The sequence below is a fragment of the Danio rerio genome, chromosome 8 (genome assembly GCF_052040795.2).
Source record: "Danio rerio strain M-AB ecotype USA chromosome 8, GRCz13ab, whole genome shotgun sequence".
Lineage (NCBI taxonomy): Eukaryota > Metazoa > Chordata > Actinopteri > Cypriniformes > Danionidae > Danio > Danio rerio.
In genome coordinates this window covers 14514409-14525000 of record NC_141028.1, presented here as the reverse complement: position 1 = coordinate 14525000, position 10592 = coordinate 14514409, and the positions used below count along the sequence as shown (strand labels likewise).

Genomic DNA, 10592 nt, shown 5'->3' with positions numbered 1-10592 from the left:
TAAACTGCAGTTCAGTTATGAGTCCATTCTGCATGATTCCACCTGTCCAGGCTTCTCTTAATGCACATAAATAACGAATACTGCTTAAATTTTACTTTTTGTTCTATGATGCTCTTGGCTAGCCTCCCTTTGAATGGACAATTCTTGTGGTGGCGCCAAAATAAGAAACTGTGCTGGGAAATAAGGGACTTTCCTGGGAAAAAAAGCAGGGCATTTGGTCATCCTTATGTGGGACTAAACAGGGTTATTCAAAACACAGCGACAGCAGCTCCGAGTCATATTTTTCATATTAGCGACATGCTAAAGCAAAACAGCATTTCCTGCGTCATGGTGCAAAATTCATTCTTCATCCAGTCAATGGCTCCCTCCTTCCGTGGGCCCTTGGGCTACAGCTGCACCTGGCCCTTAGTTAATCCAGCCCTGTGTAAAGGTGCGTAACTGTCAGACATGCTCTATGGGCGTGCTCACACTAGGTACAGTTGCCTGTACTGGGTACGATTGTCTCCCCTTTCTTCTTCCCCGATGGTCTACACTCATGCTGCCATTTGCCTTCCGAACCTGAACACGCTTATGTCATATGTGATGCGACTGTTCAGTTTAATGCAAAGAGAAGTGCTCTCGATTAGTACAGTGCCGATTGCTTTTGTTCTATCGTTTTAGTTGTTTGGGATGCAGTGACAAGCAGTCAAATATTTTGCTGAACAGATCCACCACTTTTGATGCTCGTAAATGTTTATAAAGTCCTCGTTTTGCACTTATTAGGAGGTTTGCTGAAGGTGCAGCTGTCGTGCAGCGAGGAGTTGGCATCCTTAATAAACTATGACAGTTCGCGTTAATTAAAACGTAAGAATGTAAGAATGTTTAATAAATCCACACTTCTCAAACGAACCAGTAAACGTACCCGGGCATGGTTCGGATAGCATAGTGTGAGTATGCCCTATAACAGGGGTGACCCCTGTTCCCTGACCCCTGTTCCTGGAGATCGACCTTCCTGCAGATATCAGTTGCAACCAGTATCAAACACACCTGCCTGTAATTATCAAGTGCCGTTCGGGTCCTAATAAATTGATTCAGGTGTGTTTGATCAGGGTTGGAGCTAAACTCTTTAGGAAGGTCGATCTCCAGGAACAGGGTTAAGCACCCCTGCCCTATAAAGAGACACTGTTCCCTGAGCAACTCCTTTACACACCACGGGAACTGGAATGAACAGTTAGTGTGTGTGCTTTGAAGGATGAATATGCATACAAATATGTAAAAAAAATAAAATAAAAAAATAAAAAATCTTAAATGAGCATAAACAGTTTGGAAAATAATCAAATGCTTGTCATTATAGAGTTTATAAAACTTATAGTCTGTAGTGCATTTGATATTGAAGCTCCTCAGTTATTTGACGTCAATCATACAACAAATCAGAGTCACAAGAAAGCGAGAGATTCATTCACTGCTTTTGACAGAACAATTACAGTAACTTTAATAAGAATATGTGTATATTTGATTCATATAGTGAAGAAAAAGTGTAGAAATTTGATTACTTGATTCAATTTGACTCAAATCCTTATATCTGCATATGTATATTAACTATTAGTTGTATTTGCACTGCAGATATTTGCACTTGACTAATTTTATCACTGGCTATTTCATCTCACTTATGTTTGTTGACAATAAAACTGCTTTGAACAGATTAAGGGGTTTGGATTTTTGCTAACGCGCTAATAGGGGCCTGCAGAGTTTGGCTTTGGGCCCCTAGAAGTCTTGGATTGGCTCTAAAAATAAATCTTTGCTGTCCCCTGGATATGTCTGTGAATTTTCAGCTGGAAATACTCCCAAGTTTATTTACCGTAGCCTGTCCTATTTGGCCCTATTTGGGTGTCAGCAAAATATATGGTGTTTTGTTTGTGCCACTTTAAATGCAAATGATCTGCCGCTTTCCAGGGGTGGAGCCTCTTGCTTTATACTGACACTTCAGAAACATCCAAAAAAAAAAAAAAAAAAACGGTCTAACACAGCTAAAATTTCAGAATAATTACGAAGAGGAAGAGGACACAACTTCTAGACAGAATTGGATGTCTCTGAATGATTTTCTTATGCATTTATTTAATTGTTAAGAAGTTGAATCAACTTATAATGCTATAATTCTTATAGATGCTGATCAGTTTCATCTATTTGCAACTATATAAAGAGAGAGGTCAGCAACATATTTTGAACTTCAGAGGGGGATCAAGCCTCATTTATGGTTGCTAAACCACCCCCGCCTCTAATTTGCACCCTGACATGGACTATTTGCAGTATAAAATAATAGCAGAACTTTGGTCTGTGAATACAGTTAGAAATGAAAATCCAGGGTTTTTAAGAGTCTGCAGCATTTCCAAAAGTGTTTTTGAGGGTCAATAACTCTGGAGTGGCGTTGATGCTTGGTGTAACCATAACAATAGTTGTGTGTGTTAAAACATAAAGCACTAGCGTAAATATAGCTTGAGCTTCCTTTATGCTCAAGTGCCAGTTTTTGATGAATGATATTTGATGTCTGGAACACGCGGGTCTGTCCTTGGAAAAAGGCAGAGTTTGCCTCACTCAGAATCAAGATTTATTTTTTTTTTTAAATCCTCATCGAGGTGACCTGAGCCACTTTGCTGATGCATGCAATAAAGAGAGCTGTCTGGGAAACTCAAACCGCGCAGCTTCCAGAGCCGCTGGCTGTGAGCCCGCTGAACTGAAGCGCTATCAGTGCTGAGCAGCAGACTGCACCTGTTCCTTTAATGCAGTGCCCAGGACCACATGCTGACACAGAGACCGCATTGTTGTTATTGTTTAAGACAGGCTTTTAGGAAAGGCCAGAGTCAACCAAAGAACTGTTAAACACTGGAAATGCGCCAAATTGTGTCCAAACCGAGTATGGACTATAAGATGGAAGTGGCAAGCAGTTTTTTACACAAAAATAGCAAATGCTATTATCAAGGTTTTCAATAGTTTCTTCTACACCAAATCAGCATATCAGAGGGACGACATGTGGCAATGAAGACTGAATGATCAGCTTTCTGTCATAGGAAAACATCACATTTTAAAATCTGTAATTTAGCCTCAATGATTACTGTAATTTTCTCAGTAATGGGTTGCAGCTGGAAGGGTATCTGTTGCGTAAAACATATGCTGGATAAGTTTGCGGTTCATTCCGCTGTGGCGACCCCAGATTAATAAAAGGACTAAGCCGAAAAACAAAAGAATGAATTAATGATTACTGTAATCTAGAAAACATAGACAGAATTGCAGAATCCAATAAATAAATAAATAGAAAGTAGCACTGCATACTAATCAAAACACCATGTCTTTAAGGTTTTGTGAATCAGTAACAATTAAGAATAGCAATTGAGTTATTTAATTTTGTTGAGTTATAAATGTTTTCAGTCACAGGTGAATTGGGTAAGCTAAATGAATGAGTGAATGAGTGTGAATGGATGTTTCCCAGTGATAGGTTGTGGCTGGAAGGGCATCTGCTGCGAAAAAACATGCTGGATAAGTTGGTGGTTCATTCTGCTGTGTGGACCCCAGAACAATAATGGGACTAAGCCGAAAAGAAAATGAATAATGAATGAAGGTTTTCAGTTAGATTTAGTCACATATTTCACTTTTTTTTTTTTAGTATGTTTCATTAATAAAATATTTGTAAAACTCACAGACAGATATGACAATTGATCAACAATATTGATCTATGAATATGTTTAAATATGGAAATGTCCACCTCAAGCTTTCCCCCCTGAAAACATACAAAAAGTAATCATTACAAAAAAAGTTTTGTATTTTAAAATAAAAATGTTCTTTACAATATTCAGTTCAATAAATCTATTTCTATAGTGTTTTTAGCAATGAAGATTGTGTCAAAGAAGCTTAGCATAGATAAAGCTATTCATCATTTATTCTTTTTATTATTATTATTGTTGTTATTATTATTATTAATAATAATATTATTATGTTATTAGTATTATTCAGGTAGAGGCTTTAAAAGACATCTTTTGTAAGCTGTTTGAACAGAACTGTGTGTAGGTATAGTGTGTACACGGTCATATTGGAGTGATATAAACCCAACAAGTCTCTTTTTTAAACTTTCCTGACCTTAAGAAAGGACCCAAATCGCAGTGATTTTAAGGTACCCGCTACGTGACGTAGGTGTGTGGTTTTCCCCACCCACCGAATTGATTGACAGATGCCATGTTTCTATAATAACATGTAGAACATTTTTGCAAATAAACTGGGATTAAAATATTTGTTCCAACTCTTTGATTTGCATAAGTTTAAAACATTTTAAAATAGAGTATGTTTGTAAGAAAGACAGTAAAATTTCTGTGGAATTCTTAACTGCTATAATCACCTTGGTTGCATGGTGTCAGTAAGCTGAAATATATCTGTGTGCGTACCGCAAACAGCATTTGTGTGAGACTCGTCATTTCAGAAAGGCTTGAATAAACTCCACCACAAATACACAAAATAAACTTACTTTTGAATAATGAGCTGTGTTTTAGCTTCATCCGAGTCTGTCTGTGTCACTGTGCTGTTTATCTGACGTAACTCATGATGAGAAACAGACATGCACATTGGAATAGTGGGTGGGGAGAAGCATCTCATTTGGATTTAAAGCCACAGGCCACAAAAACAGCTACAGTATACTCAGACACCAAAATGGGCAAATTCTGGAGGCTATAATAAATTATCTGATGGGTGTTTCGAGCTGAAACTTTACAGACACATTCTGGAGACACCAAAGACTTATCTCACATCTTGTAAAAGCAGTAAAATAGGTGCTCTTTAAATAATAATTTGGCCTTTTGCCTTATATTTATGCTATATATATAATATAATATATAGATACATTTTTTTATTTTTATTATTCTTATTATTATTATTATTATTATTATTATTATTTAAAAAAAAAATTTAAAGTGGGAGCTGTGCCCCAGTAGAATTTTATGTCTAGCAATGGCCCTGGTAAAAACATAATCGCATTTATACCACAATGGAGTTCAATGCTGAAAACCTGTGTCTGTTCCTACCTTTACCTTGATTTGCTCGCCATCTTGTGCATTGCTTTTTTTGTCAAGTGACTTTTTTTACATTTTAAAATTTTGATTCATTTATTACATTTAATTGGAACATTTAATTTCAGTTGACTTTTTTTGTAGCTCTGCAATAAAACAAAGAAACAAAAGGTTACGTTTAAATCGAAGTAATGATCTCTGTCAAAGACATTCGCTCCAACCAACTCCCCATCATTCTCCTTCTCTTTTTTCAGATGGGATAGTGGGCCAAATCAAAGGTTACCATGGATCAACTTTGCCCCATGGGCCAACTTTGGGCATCTCTGATCTAAACATTTTAAAAAAATTTCTGCTTGTTCAAACTAATATATATAAAATGAGCTGAGTCAACACAATTCTTTGTTAAACAAATTAACTGTTTAAGGTTCAATTTATTTACATTTGTAAAAACAAATCTATTACCTTAATCCATTTGTGTTAAAACAACATGAAAGAATTTTATCAAACCCAGCCTTTTTTTATGGTGTATGTAACTTCATCTTATTCAAGCATACTATCTAAATATGTCTTTTCATCTCTGCTTTTTTTCTCCAGCTACTGTCAGAAAGCCAGATCAACATGGTGAAAGTGGTGAACTCGGTGAGTGACGCGCTCAGCTCCATGCAGAAGGAAAATGGAAACATCAAGAGCCGTCTTAAGGCAGATCTGCAGAGGGCTCCGGTGCGCAGTGTCCGGCCCAAAGGCTGCGCCGCTGGAGAGGGTAAAAAAAACTCCTCATTAGCCACATATTCTCAACTCTCCAGCAGGCCCTAATGAGCCCTGGAAATGGCTTCACACCTATATTTCCTCGTAAGATTCCCTAGCAGTGTGAAAGAGACATGCCACTGCTTAGACAGCAGGAGCGACACGACAGATTTAAAGTCTAAAAGCTTTCTTTTCTTATATTGAACATTGAAAGGGTCTCAAAACATACAAAGACCAATGCAGTTATGGCTTGGAGCTTAATACAGGGTGTAAAGTTAAGTGAAAGTACAAATGCTGAGCAAAAAGTTAATTCAGTTAAATAATTTAAGTATCTGGCCAAAATTTAAGTTAATGTTTTGAGTAAAATTAAATATGTACTTTATAGTAATCAACAGTGTTGGTTAAATTACGTTGAAAAGAAAAAGTAATAGATTATAAATTACTGACTACTAATGGAAAAATTGTAATCTGATTACATTTCTAATTAATTCATGTAACAAGTAATCAGATTACTAATTACTTTAGTTAAAAGTTACTTTTAAAACATATAAAATCTATAAAAGTACAACATAAACTGCAGCTCTTTCAGTAATTTAATATTCACTCTAAAATATTACAATGGGTTGATCACAGCAGCTTGACATATTCAAAAGACTTAAAGAGTTCGCCCAAAACCTAAAATTCTTTTATCATTCTCTTGTTCCAAACCCGTTTGTCTTTTTTTTTAACACAAAAGAAGACATTTAGAAAAAACATCCATTGACATCCATAGTATGCAAAAGCAGTGCAGTGTTTGGGTGTTCTGTGTTTGTCTAAGGAAATCCGTCCACCAAAATGTATATATTCCATACAAAGCATGAAGCTGATCAGTCAGTTCTTGCTATGTGACTTTTTCAATTGGGTGTGCCTGGGAAATGTGAGCATGCAACATGCTCTCCTAATGTGCACACTCGCAAAAGACACAATATGTGAAAGCAGCTACACTTCTCTTCACATTCAGAAGATACCTTTACTCCTGATCCTGCACAAAAATCCAATTTAGCCTGTTTAGGCTGAGTTGGGCCGCTGTGTTTCTGAGTGACGGTGTTCTCCTTGGTAACGAGTAATGACGTAGAATGTTTTCTGTTCAAGTGCTTGAACAAGTTGTTGATCGAGTTAAAAGCAGTTGACAGTTCGTTAAAGACTGGACATGGACTTTTACAGCAGTGTTTTTGTTTTTACGCTCAATGAAATCAAAGTAATGTCTGTTTTTGCACTTGAAAAAGCAACCACTCTCGACAGCTCAGTCACTCCTTGTATTCAAACCATTTGTTAAGGGATTTATAAAGCATAAATAGTCCTCACTTTAGATTAGGTCACAAAACTGGATGTAGTTGAGTTAATAAAGCATTTTATGTAATGTAATGTAATGTGTCGTTATGTAGCGCATTTATTGTGTATGGCCATACACCCAAAGAGCTTTATAATCATGAGGGGGGGTCTCTCCACACCACCACCAGTGTGCAGCATCCACTTGGATGATGCAAGGACAGCCACAGGACAATGGCGCCAGTGTGCTCGCCACACACCAGCTATTGGTGGAGTGGAGAGACAGTAATACAGCCAATTCGATGGATTGGGATGATTGGGAGGCCATGATCTTAAGGGCCGATTGAGAGACTTTGGCCCCCTACTCTCCCCTACTCTTTACGAGAAGTGCCATGGGATTTTTACGACCACAGAGAGTTAGGACCTTGGTTTTAACGTCTTATCCGAAAGACGGCACCCACTGACAGTATAGTGTCCCCTTCACTTTTACTGGGGCATTAGGACTCACACAGACCACAAGTTGAGCGGGGGCTGACCTTTCTAGCTCAACTTCCAACAGCAAGTTAGTTTTTCCCATGTGGTCTCCCATCAAGGTATGACCAGGCTCAGCCCTGCTTAGCTTCAGTCTTGGGCTGCAGGGTGATATGGCTGTGGCGTATGTTTATTAACATACAAATTAATTATTAGTATATGCCTAAATAATAAGAATTCCTTCCTTTTCTTTTCGGCTTAGTCCCTTTATTAATCCGGGGTCGCCATAGCGGGATGAACCGCCAACTTATACAGCCCATGTTTAACGCAGCGGATTCCCTTCCAGCTGCAACCCATCTCTGGGAAACATCCATACACACCCATTCACACCCATACACTATGGACAATTTAGCCTACCCAATTCATCTGTACCGCATATCTTTGGATTGTGGGGCAAACCGAAGCATTCGGAGGAAACCCAAGCGAACGCAGTGAGAACATGCAAACTCCACACAGAAACGCCAACTTACTCAGCCGAGGCTCGAACCAGCGACCTTCTTGCTGTGAGGCGACAGCACAACCTACTGCACCACTAATAATAAGAATTATAAATGTTAATTTGAATATGTCATTAATCATTTACTCTCTTATTCTAAATGATCTTTAAAAACAACCAACTATGCTTAAATAACTGGTTTGTAAATAATGCAATACTTAATTTAGTAATGAAAAATAAAGCATTACCAAATTACGAAAGTACAATTATTAAGTACATTATAAATGTGCTTATAAGTCAGTAATACAGCATTTGTATCTTCAGTTATAAACTGTTTACTAACGTTTATTAATGTAGAGTTAATGCTTAACAGATACTGAATTCACTATTTGCTAATGTTTAATAAATGATTTATAGTGTGTAGTTATTATAAAAGTTTTAGTATCTTTTTGCAAGAGTATATTTAGAGTACATCATGCTCTGTATATGCATGTGTGTGTGTGTGCGAGAGCAGGCATTGATGAGCTCCGGAGCATCAGAGACGATCTCATTAATATTCATGACCATTCCAAATATAGTCAAACCGTGATTTTTATTCTAGAGCAGGGGTGCCTAAACTTGGTCCTGGAGGACTGGTGTCCAACTTGTTTTAAAACACTTGCTATGAGTATACCTTGTAGGAGCTTGATTGGCATGTTCAAGTGTGTTTGATCTAAATTCTCTAGGACACCGGCCCTCCGGGACCGGGTTTGGGCAACTCTACTCTAGAGCTTATTCTTCTTGTTATAAATTAGTATATGCAACCATTTCTGCAGATTTTTTTACTCTCTTAGGCCAGTCTTGAATCAATGCACTATATGGCACCTTTAAAAATACATACAATGCAGTAATCAAGTACAATTACTCAAGCACTTAAAATACTTACAATGCCGTAATCATGTACAATTACTTAAGTATTTTAAAGCACTGTTCTTAATGTGCATTGATGATGCTGGCATGCATCTTCTGGCAGGTTCCAGACCCAGAGACTGCAGTGACATCTATGCCAGCGGGCAAAGAGAGGATGGCATCTACTCGGTGTTCCCCACGCATTACCCAGCAGGCTTCCAGGTCTTCTGTGACATGACTACTGATGGAGGCGGGTGGACGGTGAGTCGCCGATGTGTCACTTCATAAGTCATGCGATGTTCGGACGTACTTTTTGGTCACCTCCGGGCATTTTTTATGTATTTATATATATATTTTTTTTGCTAAATGTATTTGAGCAGCCGTAGGAATAAAAATCACTTGTAATAAGTCACTCCATTAGGCATTGACTTGTTAAGCGTAGGCTCCCACGCATTAGTAAGCAGGTCACAGATACGCACATGAATGCATTCGCATGCACAAACACGCTTCAAACCGATGTTTCACTAGTGTACAGTTCATTACAGCTGCTGCATACATAATAGACTAAGCAAACTATCTGTTCTGAGAGCATTAGCTCGTATGTAGGAGAGTATTCATTTCATGGTCTTTTGAATAATGATAGAGATAAGACATGGACTGGCAGTGTGTGTGTGTGTATATATATGAGAATACATATATATACAGCTTTGGAAAAGAATTCTCTAAAATTTTTAGTTTGTCCAAATTTATATTTTGCAGTAACGTCATTGATGAAACAGAATAGTTTAACTACTGATGATATTTCAAAAACACTTTGAATGATCTTTTATCACTTCAAAAACACATGTTTCAGACATGTCTATTGGCATTTTTTGACCACACAATACTATTAATTTAATTTTAGAAGCATCAAAACGTAAATATTTGGTACAATAACCCAGATTTTCAATCAAAAACTGTAAACATTTCTTTCCATTTATCGTTTGTGTTTTACTTGTATAAAATAAAACAAATATTACAATTTTAGTCAAACTTATTCCTCATAAATTCAGTAAATCCAGAGAACATGCTTTTATTATGCCTTTATTAAAAGAATCATTCAGATGTTGTTAATAATCGTATCATTTGGGTAAGTTTATTTGGTTTTATTTGTCAATTGATCCATTTTTGGAAACTCATTTTGGAGTTGTTGTTATAGCAACAGGGCTGTAAGCTCAGGGTTATTGAACATAAACAAGATAAGATTAGTGGAGGGGATGCTCAAACCTTTCTGTGCTGCTGCTTTATTCTTTACCTGAGAGGGCTATATATATACACACAAAAATAATGTTTTATTACTGTCAACAATTAGACAGCCTTCTCTGGTATTATTATATTGTTTTTCATTTTTCTATTTTTATTTTTATTGTTGTTATTGATATTTAATTCAGTTGAAAACATATATAATTTTTAGAATATTATTTCGTTTTTGAACATTTAGATTTTTAAACATTTTTGTTTTAATTTTTTAATTTATTTTAGCTAAAATAGATACAAATTTGACATCTTACAAAATTGTATTATAGTTTAAATAATTAAAAAAATCTGACAAATAGGCAAAAAAAGAGTATTTTAGTATCATTCAGACAACTAGGTTTTGCCTATTTGTCAGATTTATT

The 10592-nt window shown here is 36.7% G+C and overlaps 2 protein-coding genes across 28 annotated transcripts in view; one reads left to right on the top strand and one right to left on the bottom strand.

Moving 5' to 3' along the window:
- LOC147842591 (uncharacterized) overlaps nt 1-10592 on the bottom strand; it is a 496599-nt gene that overhangs the window by 80743 nt on the left and 405264 nt on the right. The window lies entirely within an intron of this gene.
- Nucleotides 1-10592, top strand: part of fibcd1a (fibrinogen C domain containing 1a) — a 384824-nt gene that overhangs the window by 247541 nt on the left and 126691 nt on the right. For all 26 annotated transcript variants that reach the window (XR_015497641.1, XR_015497639.1, XR_015497642.1 and 23 more), the window contains 2 exons: nt 5622-5787; nt 9059-9195. Coding sequence is in view for 22 of the 26 variants with exons in the window: in XM_087264419.1 (XP_087120545.1) it covers nt 5622-5787; nt 9059-9195 (303 nt within the window). In the remaining 4 variants the exon portion in view is untranslated. The remainder of the gene's footprint in view (nt 1-5621; nt 5788-9058; nt 9196-10592) is intronic.